The sequence below is a fragment of the Camelus bactrianus genome, chromosome 14, assembly GCF_048773025.1.
Source record: "Camelus bactrianus isolate YW-2024 breed Bactrian camel chromosome 14, ASM4877302v1, whole genome shotgun sequence".
Lineage (NCBI taxonomy): Eukaryota > Metazoa > Chordata > Mammalia > Artiodactyla > Camelidae > Camelus > Camelus bactrianus.
The window spans coordinates 4,604,209-4,627,558 of record NC_133552.1 but is presented as its reverse complement, the minus strand read 5'-3'; the positions used below and the strand labels follow the sequence as shown (position 1 = coordinate 4,627,558).

The following is a 23,350-nucleotide window of genomic DNA, read 5'->3' as shown; positions in this document are numbered from 1 at the left end:
CATTTTATTGAAGTAGTAATCCTGTGTTATAAAGGAACAAATGGCTACCAACAGGACCACTTTAGTTAGAGCTTAACCAGCATGTAGCAGTTAATGCCAAATCTGTTTTAGAAGACGAGAGTAATGATAAAATCAAACAGACTGATAACTTGGTAAAAGGGTTCAAAACTCTTAGGAGAGGTGGGGACCTCAGGACTACAAGATTACCAAAACACAGCAAACTTAGCAACATTACGAAAGAATATCTAATCCTGAGGAGCAGGTTAACATACAGTTCCCAGTTCATTTATACCCTACATTTACCGTGAGTAACAGACTGTTGATTTCAAAGCTGAATCAAATCAATTTTAAATTAATTTGAAAGACTACTTTTAAAGGATCCTATAATGGAGAAAAAGGGGGGAAGAGTCTATTCTGCCTTTCTCAAACAAGTCATATATAAAATGTCATTGTAACAAATTACAAAGGTCCTCCAAATCTATTATGTTATTAAAAGTAATGTAAATGAAAATTTACCACTAACTGCAACTTTCAGAGACTCAACAACCATAGATGCAAAAAACCTATCAGCAGTGAATTTTAATTAAGAAGTAAAATGAAGGGAGTAAACTCTTCCATCCTTTTTTACCTAATTTAAGATGGGTGGTTTGAGAGTTAATTTCAGATGAGTTTGAAATGAGAAAAAAGGTAAAAGAATCTAAATGGTAGAAAAAAGACATGGGAGGTGCAACACGAAAAACAAAATCCAAGAATAAAAGAGTAGAGCTACTATTATTAACAGATAATATAAATTCCTCCAGCCCAATTAGAGAACTTAAAGAAACACTTCAAGAAATAAATTATAATAATTAGAATATTTTTTCATGGTAAAATTAGTTAAAATAATAAAAATGCATCCTTAAAACCACTTTAATATTACTCATTTAAGACATAAATAAGGGTTTTATGAAGTAATAAGATAGCATGGACATACACCTTTAACATGTTAAAAAGAGTATTACTTGTTTTGAAAGATAAAGCAAAACCGGCAACTAAAACCAGGATCACATTGTTGATGAAAATGAAATCTCTGCTCATTAGAAAATAAACAATTTCTTTTGGCTTTAGGAGGTGAAAGTCATATCTAGAAAGAAGACTCAAGGACTTGGGTAACATAAATTTGTCTAACTTCACCACCACCACAGAGAATGGAATAAATGAGAAAAGAAATAGTGAAAAAGAATATCAAAGTTTTACTATTCCTGCCCTATGATTTACATAATCCCTTCATAACTTTCTAGCCATATTCCTATAATAATAAATGTATGGGTTTTTTAATATACAGATAATTATATTTCTATCCATAATTTCTGTTCTAATTCCTACTCATATTTTAAATTCTAATTTTCATTCATATCTTAAACAGCTTTAAATGTACATTTGGAAAAAAATCAATGTTTATTTAAGTCAAATAATACATTCACTTTGTGAGAATTCATTAATAAAAACAGATTTTAGGTTCTCATACACTTAAATCTACACTGCAACTTTCACATCCAAAACAACCAAGTCCATTTTATTTTGTGAGTTCTCCAAACTGACATCATCCCCCAACATTTGGATATGATCCCTGTCCCTACTCACTGGACAAAAATATACTAAATCAGGAGTTACGACCCTCAGCTTAAAAAGTACTGTTGTCTAATTAATGTCATTATATTTTAAATGAAATAATAATTATTCAATTCAGACATCCTAACCAAACAAAATGAGAGTATTTCCTATTTACAAATGACCAATAAAGCTTTTTTTAACAAATGAAATAATTTCCTAATGAGGTTTCTAACTCAGGATTAAAACAACTTTATACTTTTCTATATGATTCCCTGGAAACTGTTACTTTTAAAGTATAATTCAATATTTAATACTCTGCTGGACTCCACTACAAGTAAGAGTACTTATTAAGAACACAATAAAATTATTCAATTCTATTAATTAAGGGACTAATTTAATAAACAGTGCAACAAAATAAAAATTTCAGCCATTTTTTTTAATTAGATAGAATGACAGGAAGAAGTTTATACTAAATGAAAACAGAACACAAAATATTATGCAATATTTCATTGAAAATATGCCAAAAGGTCTGTAAGACCTAGAAAGTTGCCTTAAGGTGATGTGACAAATGATTGAGAAATCACTAGTATCCCTGAATATTGGTCAGGCTTTTAAAAAGTACATAGTAAACTCAAAAAAACATAAAATATTTTCCAAAGTATATCTCCTTGTAATGAGCTTAACTTGCTCTACCTCCCAATAGCTTCACAAGCTGCTAACAGTGATCTTTCTATTCCAAATGAAACATGAATGACCCGGTAAATTTTTCTTAACAGTTTTATTCTGGTAACTGCCATTTAACAACTGCTCATACTTAAATGTAAACTTTGATAACTCTTGACATAGGTGGACAATAGGAGGTCACTACCCAAATCATGAAAATCACTATCTCCATCATGCCCCAAAGTTTCCCCAACTTTCATGAAATCCCTCCCGCCCGTTCCCTTCTGCTCCCCTGCTTTGGACTCCAGGCAACCAATGATAAGCTTTCTGTCACTACAGATTAGTCTGGATTTCCCAGAATTTAATATAAATGAATCTTACATACATATGTTTGTCCTGGGGTATATTTTTTACTAGCTTCATTCACTTTGTATCAGGATTCATCCATGTCATTGCCTCTATTAATATTTCATTCATTTTGTACTGATTAATATTCAGTGATAATCATTGATTTGGGAAAATTTCTCCTTTTCTAATACAGGCATTTAGTGCTATAAATTTCCCCTCTGATTACTGTTTCAGTGGCACAACTACTGACCTGTTTTCATTTTCATTCAGTTCAAAATACTTTTAAATTTCCCTTTCTAATTCTTCTTTGATTCATGAGTGATATTTAGAAGTGCGTTTTTCAGTTTCCAAATACTTGATTCTTCAAGAAACCAAGATTCTGTTATTGGTTTCTAATTTAATTCTACTGTGGTCAGAGAACACATCTGTATGACTTGGACTTTTTTAATTTACTGAGATTTATTCCATGACCCAGAACTAGTTTGTCTTGGTCAGTATTCTACGTGCACTTGAAAAGGATATGTATTTAGTTCTTGTTGTACAGTGTTCTATAAATACCAAACTGATTGAGTTGTTCATCTCCCATCTCCTTTTAATTTTATTTTTTCTTCCTAACAGGCACTGAGGATTGAACCCAGGACCTTGTGCACACCAAGCATGTGCTCTACCACTGGGCTATACCCTCTACCCCTCTTACTGATTTTCTTTCTCTTCTATTACTGAGAGAGGAGTATTGAAATCCCTAACACTGTCTATTTCTCCTTGCAATTCTACTAGTCTTTGTCTCATATACTTTAACCTTCTGTTACTAGGTGCATAAACGTCTAAGAATGGTGTATCTATGCTCCTAATGAACTGTCCCCTTTATCTTTATCTAATGTGTTCCCAGTATATTCTCTGCTCTGAAATCTACTCTGTCTGATAGGAACACAGCTATGCCAGCTGTCTTTTGACCAGTGCATAGTATAACTTTCAACCTACTTCATGTTTATATTTAAAGTAGCTTTCTTGTCAGCTTCTTACAGGTGGAGTTTGCTTTTTTCTTTAATCCAATCTGAAAATCTCTACCTTTTTATTGGGATGTCTAGACTACTTACATTTATTGTGATTACCAACATGGTTGGGTTTAAATCTACTCACCGTCTGGCTATTTGCTATTTGTTCTTCTTTGGGATTAACTTGACTGTTTAAAACTTCATTTTATCTCCTCTCCTGGTCTGTTAGCTGTAATCCTCTCTGTTCTGTTATTGTAGTGACTGTCTTAGGTTCTACAGTATATACATATTTAACTTACCACTGACTGTCTTAGTCTGCTAGGACCATAACAAAATGTCACACATTGAGTGGATTAAACAATAAAAACTTATTTTCTCATAGTTCTAGAAGGTGAGAGTTCAAGATCAACGTGCCAAGAGGTTTGATTCCTCCTGAGACAGCTCTTCTTGGCTTGAAGAAAGCCATCATGTCACTGTGTTCTCACAGCAACAGCCCTTTTCTCTGCGCCCATGCATCCCTGGTATGTCTTTGTCTTCTAAGGATACCAGTCATATTGGATTACTTTTTGCATATCTGGTAATTTTTGATTGGATGCCAAATATTGTTACTTTTATCTCATTGAGTGCTAGATTTTTTTTTAATTGTTATAAATATCCTTGTGCTTTGTTCTCCATTGTCATTAAACCACTTAAAAATTAGTCTGATTCTTTCAGGTCTTGCTATTTTAAGCTTCATTAGGAAAAATGAGGGTAGCGTTTAGTCTAAGGCTATTTTGGTCCAACTACTGAGGCAAAAGACTTCCCATCACCCTACTTAACGCTTCATGAATTATGATGTCTCCCATGTTGGCTGGTGAGAACAGGAACAACTCTCGGCCTTGCATGAGCTCTGAGAACTGTTTCTGTGATCTTTTCAAGAATTTCTTTTTCCAGCTTAAGTAGCCTCCTCACTACTACTCTCTGATCAGTACTCAGATAAAAATTCAAGGGGAACTTTTGCAAGTAACCAAAGCTCTCTATGTATGAGCTCTCTCCTCTCTAGTACTTCTCTGGTAACTATAACCACATTGGCTTCTGTAAACTTCTAGTTTGGTCTCCTTAATTAGAGAGATCACTAGACTCCACTTGAAGTCCCACTCCAGGCACCAGGCCTGGATACTGCCTCCAGACAGTACGCTAAGGTAATCATGGGGCTCACCTCCTTGGTTTCCCATCTGTCAAGGATCATCGTCCTTCACTGCCTGACCTCTAACGCCTTGAAAACTGTTGTTTCATATATTTTGTTCAGTTTTTTAGCTGTTTCTGGAGAGAGGGTAAGTCTAATTCCTGTTCTTCCATCGTGGCCCAGAAGACAAATGCAGTGGTGATGTTTTCAAAACAAAGCGTTCCAAATTTCATCTTAAGCTATAAATATATAAAACTTAGCCAACTCCTTGTTTTGGTTAGATCAGACACCCACAAAGAGGTACTTTGCAACCCTCAATTCAAACTATTTATGAAAAAATACATTACTTCCATATAAAGTTGGTTTTTCTGTTCAAGTTTTATTGTGCTTTCTATATAATCTCTTTCCTAAACAGATAAAGTATGTCACAACTATCCTTTTGATAATCTATCTTTGAAGCATCAAGTCATGGAGTCTATTCTACATCCTAAATACTTTCACCTACTTCTACCCACGTCACTGTCAAAGCCCTAAGTTAAGGCTGTTATCATCTCAACTCAGGTTTATTGCAACATTGTCCCAACGGACCAACTGGACTCCAGTCTTGCTCAACTCCAATCATTCTACTTCTACTTTTCAGCCAGGATAAGAGAGAGAAAGGCAGAAAAAGAAAGGAAGAAGAAGAGGAGAAAAATGAGGGGGAAATGGGAAGTTGTTTAATGACTTTAGTCCTTAACTGAGTGAAATCATTTTGAAAAAGAGAGATAAAATGTTGATACTAATCTTAGCTTTGTATATTTTTTTCACAAAATCTCCCATCTTCACTACTCTTCTGCCCTCTTCGGAGTGACAAAGGAGCCTAGTTGGGACTAATTCAAAAGATTCATGTCCAAGGTAGAGGGTTTGTGTGTGTGTTTGTGTTTTCTGGCAAGGGCTCCACTCAATTATTTGGAAAGGTAGAAGATGGGGTGCTGATAGTGAGGAAAAAAGGCAGAAATAGTCAAATATTTTGCTTTGATAAAATTATCTTAAGAGGCATGAAAAGATGAGACCCATGGACATGAAGGGCAGCACTGTTCAGAGCTATTTCCACTAGTCTCCAGTGTTCATAAATAACACAGAATAAAGAGGAACAATGTACGATGGAAAGGAGAAGTCAAATGGCTAACCAGAACCTCCAACTTCACGTTTCCAGAAGGTTTTTTTTTTTTTACTTAATGGGTTGTCATTTCTCCATATTTCAAGTATATCCAAATATGGTCAATTTAAAATGTATCAAAATATATCCAACTTCTGGGTTATTCAGAAACTGATCTACTTAAGATCAGTCAAGTTTCATCTCGTAAGTTAAAAGCTAAATATAAATACTAAACTACTGTGAAATTAGTCTAATATCACAATTTGAAAATTTTCTGAAGCAAACTGAGCCCTCTGATAAACATCCTGACAGAGGAAATATGATTTTCTAAATAAGCCAGATTTAGATTTGTGGAGACAGTGGAGGAAAGCTGGTCACTAGTGCTTCCAAGAGATTCACATCAGTGTTCTTTTAAATACAAGTTCTCATACTAATAATTTGACTGTCTCAAGGGGAAAGTAGCACGTGTATACCAGAATCTGCCAGATGAAAATCAATTAGTAATAAGCTTTATGTTATCATAGTTAATGAAAATTTTCATGAACTCAGCTTAAAGTAATTCTCTGTATTTAAGAGCATGAAAACTATGGGTACTTGAATTTCCAAAGATGCTCGTGAGTTCATCTTTCAAAAGTTTTCCAGAAATGGGTAACACTATTCTTGAGAACAGTTTGATACTATGCATCAAAATGAAAAATAAGCATGCCCTTTGACCTAGTACTCCCACATCTAGTAATTTAGACTAAGTGGAAAAAAAAAAAAATCACACAAGTAGGAAAGATTACATTTAGCACATTTTTAAATGATTTTTTAAAGGAGAGAGGCAGATAACTAAAATATCTATCAATAAGGATCCAGTTATGTGGATTACAGTACATAGAACAGTGTGTAGCCATTAAAAATCATGTGAATTGATATATTTACCAAGATAAGAGGCTCATACCACTACTGAGAATAAAATAAAATAAAAATTAGGCCACAAAACAGTAATTATACCAAACTGCTATTTGTAAAATGGTGTGCACATGCCTAAGAGAAAGGGGAGGGGAGGGAAGGGGAGAAAGAGAAGGCGTGTCTGTGTGTGTCTGTGTCTGTATGCAGGTGTGTAAAAGGATGACAACTAAAGATGCTCACTAAAACATTAAGTGAGACTGTGCCCCTAGGTGGTGAGGGAACTGAAGACATTTTTGCTTCCTTCTTTGTACTTCTCTGTAGTATTTGTATTTTTTTCGATAAGTATATGTAATTTTTACCAAAAAACTTTTCAGAAAGTTTAAGATTTGTAAATTACAAAGCCATTTACACCATTCCCTTTCCTTTGCAAACCATCATCCCTAAATGAAGTGGTACTACCATAAGTCGCATAGAATATGCAATATTCAAACTGAGACTAGTAGGAGCAATGTAGATAAAAAAGCAAAATCTGTATCTGGAGGATAGAAACCATTTAAAAACAGAAACAAATGAAACGCTCCTTTTATCATGTCAAAGTCAGAGTTCTCCAATAACAGTAATCATTAGCGGTCACAGAAGCAATCTCAATAATCTGCCTAGTTCATCCTCAGTATTACTCTTTCTATTTATGTGTCAACTACCTCAATAAAGCTGGAAAAAAATATTACTCTACCTAAAAGGAGCACAAATATCCATTCAGATCAGTCCATGAGTTGTCCAGGAGAGTGGAAGACCATCGCCACATTTCAGAGGTGGTAACTACCCTGTACAGCGGTAATTACCTTGTAAACCCATGTATGTCTTCTGTCCATAATTACGTAACAGTAAAAACCTATGTGTCACATTGCACAGTAAGAGAGATTTACTTAGAGGCATTCTCTCTAGCCCAGAGTCCTGCCAGATTTAATCACAAATTTTAACATATATTTAGATTTTTCAAACATTTTCCCATGATGATATTTTATGTCATGAAACTGTACCAAAGGAAAAGATTAAGAAAATGTACAAAGCATTAAATTTCAGAACATTAAATTTTAGGCCAAATACTCACCTTACAATATAATCATTAATGCAGGTTAATTCATTCAATTATTTGAATAGTTAATAATAAAAGGCCCTGTGCTAGGCAATGTGAAAAACATACACAAAACACAGGCACCATGTTCTAGCAGTTTACAGGCCAGCATTTCACATATATAGAATGTACCTTGAACCCAATTTCACAAAATACTAAGTGTCTATAGTGTGCCATACATTGCTAGCCTGTAAGACAAAAGTTACACACACATTAATCATAGCAACATAAGAGCTATGGGAAAGTGATTAGGTCCTAAGACCATAAGTTTGAAATGAATCCTAAAAGACAAGTTTGCTGAGTCAAGACAGAGAGAAGGCCACAGTAAGCAAAGCAAATGTTCAAAGAAACTGAACGTGCAGAGGCAGAGGCGGGAAGAGCATGTTACTTGTCAGGCGCTGCAGACAGCTGAGCGGGTCTGCACCAGTACTCACAGTGCGATCCAGAGACACCCCCGGGACCTTTCTAAGGGATTTGGATTTTATTCTAATGACAAAGAACAGAAGACAAAGATGAGAAACAAGATCAGATAATCATTCAACTAGTGGTTTGAAACATAAGACCAGAAGCAGAAACCATGAAAGAGACTACAATAATAGCCCAGGTAAGAAATGAAGGTGAGCCCAAACTGCACCTCGGTAACAGTAAAAGTAAAGAGCATTTCAAAGTAGCACAACCAACAGATCTTAGTGGCTGAAGGATGTGGCAGACACAGAGGACAGAAGAATCAAGAACTCACAAGTTAGACAACTGGATTTAGACATACTGAATTTTAAAAAGCCTTATGCCATACTAATGAAGATGTCCAGAAGAAGCTAGAATTCAGAGTGAGTGCAGAGGACTGGGAAGAGAAAAAAATTATCTAAAAGTCAACTATGAATCAGGAGCAGATGAAATAATGAAGGCAGTGAGATCCCCGGGGGCACCGTGGGGAGGGAAAGAGGAGCGTCAAGGACAGAGCCTGGGGGAGTCCCGGAGGCACAGCAACAGACAAGGGGTCCTTGAGAGAGACTAACAAAGAACTGTCTAAGAGCCAGGGGTACAACAGTTCCAAGGAAAGAGGAATGGACTACATCACAAAGCAGCAGAAGTGAGAATGGTCAATTTTGGTAGTTAGGGAACCTTAGCAAAAAGAGTTTCAGTAGAGCACTAAGAGGGAAAGGCGAGCACTAGGGATTGAGGGATGAATGAAAGGTGAAAAGTAGCACTAAGTAGGAAGCATTTCTCTAATTGTATCACAAGTTTTCCAAATGTTTCCACAGAACATTTCCTCATGTAGCATTCCTTGGTCCTGGGGTTCCAAAACAGACGAGACTAAACATGACATGTCTATGCTGGGAAGAAGGAATCACGTCAAGGGAGAGTCTGCCTAAAGCTGAAAAGGGATAAATCATGAAATAAATTGCTAGAGGGACTAAAGACAGGCTCTGAAGCAGGTAGTAAAGGAGCACCTCTTGTCTGAGACAGGAGGGATACGGAAGGGTATGAGTGAAAACGTGCACAGGTAAGAAATCAACACACGAGGCAAGTCATTCTCCATGCCCTCTTTTCCCCTCCTCTAAAGAGCACAAGGCATTTAGTCAAAAGTGACAGAGAGGCCATGAGCAGGTTTGCGGAGAACGTTAAAGTTTTAGAAGAGCAGCTACAGAGAAGAGAAAAGAACAGATCTGGGATGTGCTGGGGGTGACAAGGTAGAACATCTACAGTAGTGTCATTCTAGCTGCACCCTAGTTCTGTGACTTCTCAAAGCCCTAAGGAACTCTGAGCGGAGAGGCTGAAGCTTCACGCTTATAAATTCGAATCCACTCCATCTAAAACTCAAAAAAACTCCATCTCCTGGGGCATAGAAACTAGAAATCTTCTTAAATAACATGAAAAAATCAGTGATAACTAAGGAGTGAAGTACATCCAGTGAATTTCTAAAACCTCCCTAGGATCTTAAAAGCACCAGTAATAAGCAACTAGAATTCACAGAAGAATTTGTGGGCCAAGAGACTTTAATGTGAGTATTCTTATAAATAAAACACTTAACAAGAAACACCATTTAATCAGACCGCAGGGGGAAAAACTCCATCAAAAGAGGTGTTAACAAGTATGACTCTCACACCCCACAGCACCATTCCCAGGGTAGGCTAAAGCAACAGAATGCTAGTACTTTATGATTCATAACCCCACTATTTCCAAAGGCCTAAGACAAAATGAGGAAGACTTTATTTGATATGTCATTACTTTTAGGTAAATCTTAACCTACAATAAATACCCTGAGAAGTTTACAAAATCATGCATGTCCCAGCCTTCCATTCAAGTTGACATCTAATTCTTACAGGAGGGATGGGAACACACTGTTATCCCTTCAAAACAACCATTTTCAAAATAATTTTTAAAACTATTCAAATGAGTCAGCATTAAAATGAGAGCCCCTAAAAGACATTCAGTGTCACTGCCTCATACTATATCCAGCACGATGCCACATACATCTGAGCACCATTAACTGAGAGACAGCGCCCAAAATAAACATAAAGACAAAGTTTAGGGGTGAGAGCACAAACCACCATGTGCTTAGAAATTTGAATCCTGACAACAATTCTGGAAGGTAGGTAATATTTCAATCCTGAACAATGGCATTTGAATTAAGGAATCACAGAACAAACGAAAACTCGTGAATCCACATACAGATTGGTCAGGCAGAGCAGTGGGCAATCATCCTAGGCGGAGATAAAAGTGAACTTGCACTTAGGTGAAATAAAGAATGTGGAGTCTCAGGTGACCTTCCATCTGCCACCTGCTTGGTGTTTAGACTGAGACCATGAGAAAAGTACAAAATGGAGACGCTCTGTCACTTCACAGCACTGTCAAGAAGTAAGAAAGACTACTACCAACCAGGCTCAGAAAACTGAAAAATATCAGTATAACTGAATCACTCTGTTGTACACCTGAAACACCGTAAGTCAACTAAACTTTAACAATTTTTTTTTTAAAAATCAAAAATACTTGCGAGACAGGCTGGAATCCTTTACTGGAGTGCCTGCATCTGGACAAACATCTCCTCAAGATTCAGAATACAAAGAAACTTAGTAGAAGGGATGAAAAGTAACAGCACACAGTGGGGGCAATTATGAACAAGATACAAAAAGACCAGAAACCCAAAAGGCACTTCTGAGGTGTTGGTAACAAAAGCAGGTACTATGCATGATCCCTGCACACAGCACCAAGGGGGTAGGCAGACCATCTAAGCCAATCCTCTGGCCCGAACCACTGACCCGCCCCTACGCTCACCCCATTTAAGGAAGCAGCTTGCCACACACACCCTCCTCTGGGGAGCAAAGAAGGGCACCTGTTACTTGTTTTTGCTCCTTTGTGCTACAGCATGAGCCCCAATAAAGCCTTGCCTGAATTTCTCATCTGGCCTCTTATCAATTAATATTGATGCAAGAGTCCAAGAACCTAGGCTGGTCTCACTTGGAAAATGTTAAATTTTGACTTTAAAAAAACAAAACAAAAAACGAAAAAAAAAAAGATCCGTTAATCTTTCAAAAGAAATCACCACCCTATGTTCTAAATCATATGTGATAATAAAACTAAACAATAATAATATACGGTGGCTATAAATCCCAAAAAACCTATGATCAACTTTTCAAAATATACAAATTCTTAAATTACCACAAATTTCACATACTACCTAAGAAAAGAAAATTAAACAACATTCAGAGATAAGCAAAATACCTTAAGGGTACAAAAATAAACAACACATGCCTAGTCACACATATTTACAATCCAGTGGGAAAAGATAAACAGGTAAACGAACTTAATATAAAACAGAATGAGATCAACAGTTAAATGACACCAAGTATTGTGAAAACAGTAAAAAAAAAAATTTTCTTTGAAGTGTTGGAACAAGTATTTACAGAAAAGGTAGCATTTGAGCTACTCTCAAAGGCAAAGGGAAGAAAGATTTTTTTTTTTTAGTCTCGATTAACAATGGTACAGAGATATAAAGGTACTGAGAACTGACATGGCATTTCATATCATATAAGGTATGAAAGATTCCATATGATTAGAATTTAGTATGTGCAGACAGTTAAAAAGAGACAGCCCTAAAAGGCAGAACAGACCCTGAAGGGATTTGACAAAAATTATTCAGAAAATACACTTAGGGTATATTCTATGTCAGTTGTATTAAAAAAAGGAAAGAAGAAAAAGATACTGCAGAATTTTAAGGAATGGGGATTAGAGGCAGAAGATACAGTAGGAAATCTCAGGACTAAAATTTAATAGATCTGGGCTGGAATCCCATCTGTATCACTTACTAAGAATAATAAGCCTTTTCTAAATTGCAATTTCCACATTTGTCAAATGGGGATAATATGTCATCATTGTGGTAAGACTTTAATATGATGGCAAATGTAAGCTGCCCAATGCATCATCTTTCAATTAATCGGCAGTCAAACCTCAGTAATTTCCTTCTCATAATAAATGGTGGAATGTGGGTGATAACAGGGAAGAAGTGAAGATATGTAGTCTCAGTAACTGGGAAGATGATAAAGCCATTAACTGAAGAAGGAACGTAAGAGAATACAAAAGAAGCAGTGTATCTGGAGAACAGAAAACACACACTGTTTCAGACATGCCAAATCTGCAGTGACAGAGGGATCTGTATCTACATGCAAGGATACCAGGAGGCATGAAAGATTTGGGTCTTGAACTCAGAACACACTTCTAATAGAAATAAAAATTTAAGACTTCAGGCATACAGGGGAAAGCAAAGAACAAGTGAGTCAAGGATAGAAGCTCACAAGAAGCCAGGGATGAAATAGAGTCAAGAATGCACACAGGAAAGAGTTTCAAATAATAAGGCAGCCAGCAGTACTAAGTATTGGAGCGAACTGCTGGGTCTGTTGATTAAGGAGATCTCTGATAAACTTTGAGAGCAGTTTCAGCAAAATTTTGACAACACCAAACTGCAAGCATTGAAGGAAAAAAATGGGTTGTAAAGAAAGCAGAGAAAAGAATAGAATCCATTTCAAGACTCCCTAGGAGGGAACTCCACAAAAGCAGTAAAGGAGGCCAGATGGGCCCTATCAGTATCTCCAATAGCCATATGAAAAATAAATTTAGACTCCACCAACCTACCTGTACAATATAAGGAAAATATTAAGTTTCTTTTATTTTCTGATTAGCATATTATATATATATATTTTTAGAATGAAAGCATGCATGACTGTTTTACAATTGTCATGAGTTCAGGAGACAGACTATTCCATATCAAGAGATTCTTGGTAGAAAATAAATAAAAGATTATTAAGCACTAAGTGGGAATCATAGGGCTCTTGAAAGAAATCCGGCACTGAAGCAAATAAATGCACTTACAAATGATTCAGGTAGAAACTTTCAAAGAAAGTTTCTGTGATTGTTGTTGTTGTTTTAAGATTTGTGTTGGTTAGTTGTTTGGTTAGTTTTCTTTTGTTTTCAGAGGTGGAAAAACTTCTGTTTTCAAAATTTGTTTTCCAAAAAGATATCAGGACAAGATTAAGAAATCAGTGTAAAGAAATGTTTAAAGTTCTAGAAAGAAATGTCACTGAGAAAAAAAAGTGGATCACGAGGGAAAAAGACTGGCCTCATAAATACTGTAGAGTTATGCATAAGTTACAGTCCATGTCTTGAAAACTAAGTATGCATTCTCATCCTTAAAAAAAGGTGTCCTATAGAAGTTCAGTTACCAGTTAGATAATTGAGCCAATTATCACAATAATACAGTCAGAGCCATGTTACAAAAAGTGAAGAGATTCTGAAGCCTGACAAACGTAGATTCAAATTTCGGCTCCTCTACCGACTACCGTTTCACCCTAATGTTACTTAGCTTCTCTGCAGACACTTTTTCATTTAACAATAAAATTTGTCCCATAAGCTATTTGGAAGACCAAAAGACACAAAATATATAAAGAGCTTAGCACAGTGCCTGGCACAAGGTAATCATTTAAAAGAAACATAGCTATATATCACTAAAATAAAACAGATAAATATTTCTCTGACCTTAGAATTGAGAAGACCTAAGCTTTAAAGGAAAGGAAACAATAGAAAAAGGAAAGATTAATATGTCTGACTACACAATCCTTTAAAAGTTTTATATGCAAAAAATTAAAAAGAATTAGTGCAGAATTTATTTATATAAATCATTTCTCTTATAGAACAAAAAGATAGAAACCCCAAAAGAAAAAAAGTGTACTGATACGCTCTTTGCTCTGCATAAACAATACCAGGTGCCCAATTCAGGAATCCACAAGGACAGTAATGGACATCAGGTGGGTATTTTTCAACTTCAACAGATAGTGTAAGGTATTACTGCTCTTCCAGTATTAGAGCAAACTAATATGGCATTCTTCATATCTTAAAAATATACATACATATGTGAAGTACAAAATAATATTAGTATTTGAAATATTAGATTCAGATACCACCAATTCAATCTTTAGCACACTGAATGCATATCTAGCTTTTTAAAAATTAAAACTAAAGCATAATTCCAGCATGTATTATTAAACTAACCTAATGATTTTTCAAGCTGTGATAAAAAGAAGCACCTCAAATGGACACTGAGATAAGAGATACAAGTTGGGGGAGGTCAAGGGGCTAGCCCTCTGCACGGTCAGTGCTTCACCCCACAACCGACAAGCAGCTCCAGTTCCACTAGGATCTGTTCTTACATAATCAGGGCCCAATTTATTTTCGGACTTTCTTTTTAAAACTGAAAAATAATTCTAACAATTCACATCAAATCTCTCTCCTGATTCCAAAAATAAAAATTCAGTAAGCTATATTACTAGTTATAATTGACACGTCCAAAAATTTCCATTGAAATTTTAAGTCTTTGATCATGTGGACTCCCATTTCCCTGTTTTTCCTTATATTTAGAAAAATACTACCAAAATTTCAGTTAGGACAAATACCATGTTTTGCAATAGTTTTGGAATAACTTCTTTATTTCTGTGCCCAAGGCAACACAGATACTGATATGGCAGTAATACTAAACAGACCAAAATACTGTGGAACCCTTCATAATGCAAGGTTGGTAACAGAAATAAAACCAATTTTTTTAACTTTGTTCCATCTTTTCTGTGTGTGATATGTGTATGTGGGATTATATACAGGCTTTTGGCTAGCAATATACTAAAAATGATAATTTACTCAAAGTTTGGGAGGAAAGATATTCTACTTCTAGTTAAACTGAAATTTTGATTAATAGAGCTATCTGTATTATACAATTACTAAATTCTTTATATGAGAATAACTATAATTCAAATTCAAATGGAATATAACAAATTATTTTGTAGTTACTTCAGATTCAGTGTTATACAAAAGCTAGCCTATGAGTTACAAAAATTCATTTTCATTAGCACTGACAATGCAAAGACTGAAATGTATCTGTAATAACTCTTTGGCAACATACTATTGAAGTTGGTTTTAGAGCCAACACTTGACAAGTTTCTTTACATACAATTTTTATCTCCTAGTAAAAATGTACAAAAAGACAATATATGGAGCTTCCTATTGTTCAGATTCCAAATAAATTAGATTTTCTGTAATAAATTTTATATTATGATTTTTTAATGTAGTACCCTGGAAAATTTTGTGTGTTAAAAATAATTAAACTTAACTGTTAACAAAATCCAAAAAAGGAAAACTATATTTAATAAAACAAAAGGAAAATATACTATAAACAGAGAACACTCAAGAAGCCACCAAATAAAATCATTTAGTTAATGGGTCACTAACCTTACTTTGATAAAAATTAAAAATAAAAAAAATTTTAAATCACCTAAGTGTATCAGCTAAGCCATCCCCCCCACCCCCACAGACAGAGAAAGCAGCCAAAATATTCACTTTCAAAAATGTCTAATAAAATTATTTTTACCTGTAAATTGTTTTCTGTGACTCTGTTCCACCAAACCATATTGATGGGTACTCCTGATTTACACCTGTCAGCAAGGCAGCCGATAGGGTTCTTTGCTTTTCGTGCCTTTGATCCCATCGGAACTAGCCTCTCCTCCAGCATCCCCAGGCGATACTTCCTTGGCTAGGAAAAAGAAGGAAAGAAACCAGGCCACTCCTAACATCCCCCACACTAATCTAAACTAACATAACTAACATACAGAAGGTATCAGGAATGGTGGAATAGGAAACAAGGAAAATTTACAGACATTCCCTCTAATGTCCTTATCACCACCCATCACTTCCCACCCCCACTCCCAATACACACCTCCAAAACAACCCACAGTCCTAACAGGCTGAAAAACAATATTACATAAAGCAACAGATGTTTTCATGAAATATAATCTAATTTTATAAGACTTCAATGAATAGAAAATTAATTTATCAGCAAAGTAAATGCTTTGCAAAATATTTCCCACTGGCACTTACCTATTCTCACTGCAATATGAAGAAATGGCTTCAAGGGCACAAAATACAGGTAAAAAAATTCCTCAGACCTTATCTTTTTCTGCTCTCCATCTCACTACCTTATTTCCTGAGAACTACTCTGCTTAAAAAAGGAAGCTAATTCCTAAGGAATGGATTTTTTTCATTTTTAAAATTCTATGCACATTAGAGCAGACTACAAATCAATCTAAAGTCGGCATTCAACTTAAGGTACTCAATGAAGAGAAATAATCTCAGACTTAAAAAAAAATACACAAATTTCATTGGTCTTCCAAATTAAGTAATTTGAACCATCCGATATTAATTAAATAAGTTCTCCAATAAAAGCATAGATTCATTGGCTAATATTATAATAAAGTTAGTAAACAATCTTAATGGTGGTTGGTAGGGCTTTTTTACATGTCAAAGTTAATGATAGTTTCCACTGTCTTACTTCTCTTTTTTATAGCGAATTTGAACAAAATTGCACCTTAAAGGAATTTGTATATTTTTTTTCCCTTTAAGGAATACTGACACATTCTTGGGAAGTTATCTAACTTAAGACCTGAAATAAGAAAATCTATATTACTCATTGTTCCGTTGTAAGATTGCTGAAGCAAATAGTTAAAATTAACTTTCTTCAGGTGTCAATTATATAAAATATGTAAGGAAAATAATTTTCCAGTACAAAGACAACCAATTTGAAGAAAACACCTGATTCCTAAATTTCAAAATGATACTGAAAATAACGCCTATGGAAATTATTCTATGTAAATTAGATTCTCCACTCCACAAATGGGCCTCTGCTATGCTGTATTTGATTTAAGGAGGGGGAAAAATTAAAATTGCATAATAAAGGCAACTAGACTACCTACCTCCCCAGTAATTACAGCTCTTAGTACGTTTCATGTGGCTAAAACATGTCCACCTCCATACAATCCTGAACCAACTGCTCTCTGCATCTACATCACAAGTAACTTTTGCGAATGAGAATAAAAATACACCCTTCAGAACCATATTATAAATGAAAGAATTTTGACTGAACTATTATGCTATACACCAGAAATTTACACACACTGTAAACTGACTATACTTCAATTAAAAAATTAAATTAAAAAAACAAAGAATTTTAAAGCAATCTATTTTTAATAACTTAGTTCACACCTATAAGGCTTTGACATACAGCAAAAATAACGTAGCCTTCATTAAGCCTTCACTAATTTAAAATTTATATTTTAGAAAATATCTGGACTAAAGATTATCCTACCAAGAGCTCAACAAATCAAATACTTATTTAAACAAAGTCACAATCTGTGAAATAGGATCTATATAAGGACACCTAAATTCCAGTCATATATTTGAAAGCAATAAAATTACTGCTTTAAATGTTCTCCAGTCATTTAGATCCATCACAAATCCAGACTTGTTTTTAACCTGCTTATTACAATTAATGAAATGTATTTTCTTATAGGAGTGCACTAAGAAATATAGAAAAAAGGGTTTAAATAAAACCAATGTATAATTCTCCCTCCCCAACAGCTTTTATTATATGTTTCTTGTTTTTTCCAAAGAGGAATTCATTATTCCTCTCCCTCCACCCCATCCCCTCTAAAACCAGTAATTAGCCAAAGTCCTTTCCTCTTAGGTAGGAGATCCCCAAACTTGTATCATTACAGATTTGAGCTTCTTCAATAAATAGCCAGAGATTAAAGTCTAAACAAGAAGTAAAACCTTCTATCTGATAGTGAATGAAAACGCCTAGGGTATCAATACCATGTAAGTACCATTATAAGCAACAGACGATAAATGACATGTGAAAAGAGGGCAGTAATACAAAGAATGACTGGTGAGGCAAAAAAGATCACATGTAAATTACAGTAAAATCTCATCTGTAAGCTAATTTCCAAATTACATGAACTATTATTTATACCTTGAAGGAAAAATGTATTTTCAACTAAACACTGGAGAGCCTACTTTGTATCAAGAACTGTTCTAAGTACCTGGAATACAATGACAGATAAAACACACACCTTTCCCTCAAAAAGAGGACATAATCTAGTAGGTAACAAAGTCATGCAAGCAGGTCACACTCATTGTGATATAATAAATGTGTATATAATCAAAACACAAATAGAAGAGAGGCAAAGAAGCCTTCACAGAGAAGGCAAATACCTGAGCAGTGTTGAAGGAGGAGTGAGTGTACCTAGACAGGGGGAAAAAAAAAAAAAGGGCAGGACACGGGGATTATGTATTGCAGACAAGGGAAAAGTGTGTACAGGCACACAGGCACTGTGTGGTTACGGGAAAGCTAGAAGTACTCAGTCTACCATTAGTAGAGGGCCAACCAAAAGATGAGGCTTGAAAGCAATAAAACACCATGAATTGTTTTACATCCTATGCCAAGGAGTTTGGACTGCATTCTGCTGGCAATGGGAAACTCTTTAAAGCCTGCGAATGACAATTAAACTGGAGACAGGTAGACCAATTAATGGACTCTGACAATAATTCAGGTTAGGGTTTCTCAGCCTCAGTACTACAGACTTTGGATAAACCTTTGCTGTGGAGGGCTGTCACGGGCCACTGTGAGATGTATGGCAGCATCTGCCATGGTTGTGACAACCAAAAGTAACTTTAACAGCCTGTGGGAGTAGGCGGACAAAATTGTGCCCATTTGAGAATCACTGATCTAGGTGAAGGATGGGAACACAGAAACTGCAACAGAAAGAGAAGGTGAAGGCCTGGCCAGGGAAAGAGCTGCTGGGTTAAAAACAGCTATTGGTGATTAAATGCAAGCCAAGGCTACAGGAAATGGAAAAGTAAAATGAAGATCAGGAGACAAAAGGGCAAACAAAATTTTGTGGGAAATGTTTATTTTCCCCTAGTTTTCTGAGTTCTACAAAACTCCAAACTCCTCCTCCAGCGCAAACACTGGCACAACCCCTCTTCCCTTCCCTGTAGCTGCTAGCCATCCTTCCTAGACCCATCTTGAGGATGTGATGGTTCCCCCACACAAGACAAAAGGAGGTATGTCACCCAGCTGACCCACTTCTCTTGACAGCCTTGCCAGTCCAGCCCCTCATTATTATGAAATGGAAGCATTTTAAGATGTCGTGTCCTATCAGTAAATAATTAGCCTTCCTACTCCACTTCCTAGTCAGTCAACACAGGTCAACACCAAAATTTCCAATGTCTTTTTGTTTCTGTGGCACAATATCCAGGAGAGCATGTAACTCTTTTTCTCCTCCCTCTAACATATGCAATTTTTACTTTAAGTCTCAAGATTCACTACACAACTATTGATCTTTATCATTCTTCATAAAATCTAAACAGCACAAGAAGATAGTAGCTGAAAATAGTCTTACTCTTTTTTTGGACATGGGAAAAACAACTCAGGGCTCGAACAATAGTTTTTAAGGATAAGAAGTTTTCAAGGACAATAAGAAGAAATATACTCCAGACTAGCACTTCTCGATTATAATGAATATATGAATCTTCTGGGGATCTTGTTAAAATAAAGATTCTAATTCAGTAGGTCCAGAGTGAAGCTTGAGATTCTGTATTTCTAAAAAGCTCCCAAGACTGCTAGTGCTGCTGGTCTGGTGATCGCCCCCAAGTACTAAAGCTCTAGAGAATCTCAAGGAAAAGCCCTGGGTGAGAAACAACGTGTGGTGAAAGAAACTGGAGCCACTCCACAAAACAAAAAGGGACAGGGTTTCAACTATTTCAACATCCCAATTCATTAGAGCTTCAACTAAATACTCAGAGCCTTCAATAACATTACTCATAGCCTCCAAAGCCTTGGCTCTTCAAAAATCCTTGCCCTGGTCCACAGAAGTCCATTCCAATGGTTTAGGACTAAGAGACATCTACTCTCATTCCTAACCTTATTTGTTAGAGACTTATTTATAAGTCTCTAGATTCTGTCAAAAGGAAGAACAGTAAAAGTTAGGTTTTAGGACTGTTTTAGTTCAGAAGCTTAAATGTACACACATTTTTTTTCATTCATTCACTTAACATTTCAGCATGGGGCTCTTTACCTCCCTAAAAATACAATGGTAAGATCTATTCTCCTCCCCTAAAAAGTTGACAGTCTAGCAAAAAAAAAAAAAAAAAAGAAAAGAAAAGTTCTATAAATACCCCTGCTTGTACAGAAAATGTTGTTACAGATCAATTTTCAGAGCACAATTCTTTTGGTAAAAGTGCAAAACAGCATCATCTCTACGATGCTTCACATTACAGGCTTTGTTATTATATATTATAATTAATCATTAGTGATAAAACTAACTAGAGAAATCAAATTGTTATCCTAGGACAACATTGTTTCCAATGCTCTGAATTTTAAGAACTCCCTTTTGAACATTAAAAACATAATAACTGCTTTCACTACTTATACTCTGAAACAGAGAAGGATGATTTAGAGTCACTATGAAGGGCACTTTTAAATGATTTGCATTTTATTAATCAGAACATCTTCACATACTTGGAAAATAGCAGGACACATATATGGAAAATTAACGTCCCTTCAGACAATATTTAATGAATATATTAACCCACTGACTTTTGCAGTAACGACTCAGCCACTTACCTCTTGCCACCCCTATGGGTCTGAAGTCCACTAACAGAAACCTCTGGCCTAGAATTTACTATATATTTATTTGGAAGTAAACTTGCATTTCTCTTTTATAACCTCTTCTGGTTCACAATGGTCTTCCCTCAATTAATCAAATGCCCTGAGAGTTAAGCATATTTGTAATTATGAGAACTAAATTTAAGAGTATAATTCCATTAACCATCAGTGGTTAGTCTAAAGTTACTGGGAAAAAACAGACCCCAAACTGATTAAAAACATCTAAATGTTTAAAATCAAATAAATTACCATATTTCCATACAAACATAGAGAGCTATCTCTATCTAATTTATTAGTTAACTGGGTGTTTTAATACACTTGGATTTTAGTAAATCCAAACCTACAAATAATTGTAGATTAGATTCCAATTTTTCTCTACAGGTTAAGAGATTTCAAAATCAAAAACAAAAACAAGTCAGTCTCAAAGATTGTGCTGTTATTTTGTCCTGCCATTCATTATCACTAACTGTAGGCTTTTCATGGAAATACATTAGGTTCCTTACGTTTCATTGTTTAAATAAAGACAGTTGTAGAAGCGATTGTGGGTAGGTCACAGAAAGTAGGTCTATGTTAAAACAGACTGTCATTGTTAAAGCCTCATGGGCAGGTAAACAACTGCAAACTAAAAAATACCTTTTTTAATCACATTACATTGAGAGGATGAAATCACATACAAATTGAGAGGATGAAAACAGAGAGCTCTGCCTGGTAAAAACTGATCTGAATTATATCAAATACAGCAAAACAGGAAATACATACAAAGAAACATATTTTTAAGCTCTACTGAGACAGATCCTCAGAGAAGAAACTATAATATTATCTACATTAATGTAAGAAAGCCTACAAAACAGTTATTACTTCCATTCTTAAAACCTCAATGTTACAATGCAGTTTTATGCCACCAAAAATGAAATCAGTTAGAATACCTGTTAAGCAAGGCCACATTCAATTCCTAAAAAACTGGAACACGAAACTACAACTTTTTTTCTTTTGCTTTAGAATAGAACCAGATTACAAGATGTAGGAAAATAAAATTATATCCCAAAGTTATTAAAATATTTTTAGTGCAAATAAGTAAAGTTGTAAGTTGTGAAAGTTATTTTTACAATAAACATCTCCTGTAATGACCATAAAAGTTTTTACATGAATTTCAGTCCCTTGTCAAAAGCAACAATCATGCTAAAATACCTATTTGCTTATTAGCAGAAGTTTCCCTTTTGATTTATTTATATGTGTACTCTTGCTTAAATTCAATCTTGAAATGAAGCAGAATATCTTCATAATACCTTCACCTTTTACTAAGATTAAACTTAAGGCAGGCAGTGGTTAATCAAAAGTAATCTTATACATTCAGAAACAGATAAGCATGTTTTTAAACTGCAGATTTAAAAGCAATAGGAGACTGCAGCAACAACTACTATTTGACAAGCTCAAGGCGCCAGGCCAAGTACTTTATACTCAATGTATTTAATACTCAGAATTCCATGAGATAGGCACAACAATAACACCAACTTTCCAGATGAGATGGGTGAAGCTTCGAAGAGGTTAAAATAAACTGCCTGTATAATCTCAAAATTAACATGAGGCCAGGCTTCACAGCTCGTACTCTTAACTATGGTATTCTGCCTCCAATTTAAAAAAAAACTCATCCCACATTCTTTAATATTCCTTAACATATTACAGTCTTAACATTATTCTAGCTAATCCTAAAATGACCAAATGCAAATTCCTAAATGAATCAATCTCTCTTTGAATATAACCTGCATGAATGAGATCGATGAGAAGCTCTAGCTACTGAGACTTCATTCAAAGAAATAAAATTAAGCCACTCTTTCCTCCCCAATTTCAAAATGCAAAGAGAACAAATTTTGGAAATTAAATAGAGTTGGGAAAAATTACATAGCTTTGGTTAAATTTAGCTTAAAACTTAGGCTAGCATGTTTGTGAATGAGAATTCTAAACTCACCTTTACTAATTTATTCCTGACCCCTATACCTCCTAGGGAAACAGGGATGAACCATCAGTAATGCCCAGCTCTTAAATATCAGCTACTACACTTCGTAAACACAGTGATCAGAGTAGAGCGTAATGAAGCCAATCAGATGATCTCAGAATGATCCACGAGTTCCTGGGTCCAAGTGGCAAATGCACCATACTTTTACTAAGCTATCATTATTAGGTAAGAAGAAAACCTCAAAATCTCCAAAGCTAAAGATGGATAATGACTTCAGTCAACAGCATCACACACCATATAGAAAGGCATGCTGTTCCAGGTCACATATTTAAATATGGTAAAGGGTTAAACATCAAACCACCACACACACCCAAAAAAAAAGCCTCCAAAATAAAAATCTCTCAAGAGATCCTTTTTCAGTCAACT

At 35.3% G+C, this 23,350-nt stretch overlaps 1 protein-coding gene across 11 annotated transcripts in view; it reads right to left on the bottom strand.

Annotated features, from left to right (window-relative positions):
- Positions 1–23,350, bottom strand: part of PAN3 (poly(A) specific ribonuclease subunit PAN3) — a 112,808-nt gene that overhangs the window by 64,513 nt on the left and 24,945 nt on the right. For 8 of the 11 annotated variants that reach the window (XR_012511613.1, XR_012511612.1, XM_074377981.1 and 5 more), the window contains exon 5: positions 15,841–16,002. The exons of the other annotated variants lie outside the window; for them this stretch is intronic. Coding sequence is in view for 6 of the 8 variants with exons in the window: in XM_074377981.1 (XP_074234082.1) it covers positions 15,841–16,002 (162 nt within the window). In the remaining 2 variants the exon portion in view is untranslated. The remainder of the gene's footprint in view (positions 1–15,840; positions 16,003–23,350) is intronic. 11 annotated transcript variants of the gene reach the window in all.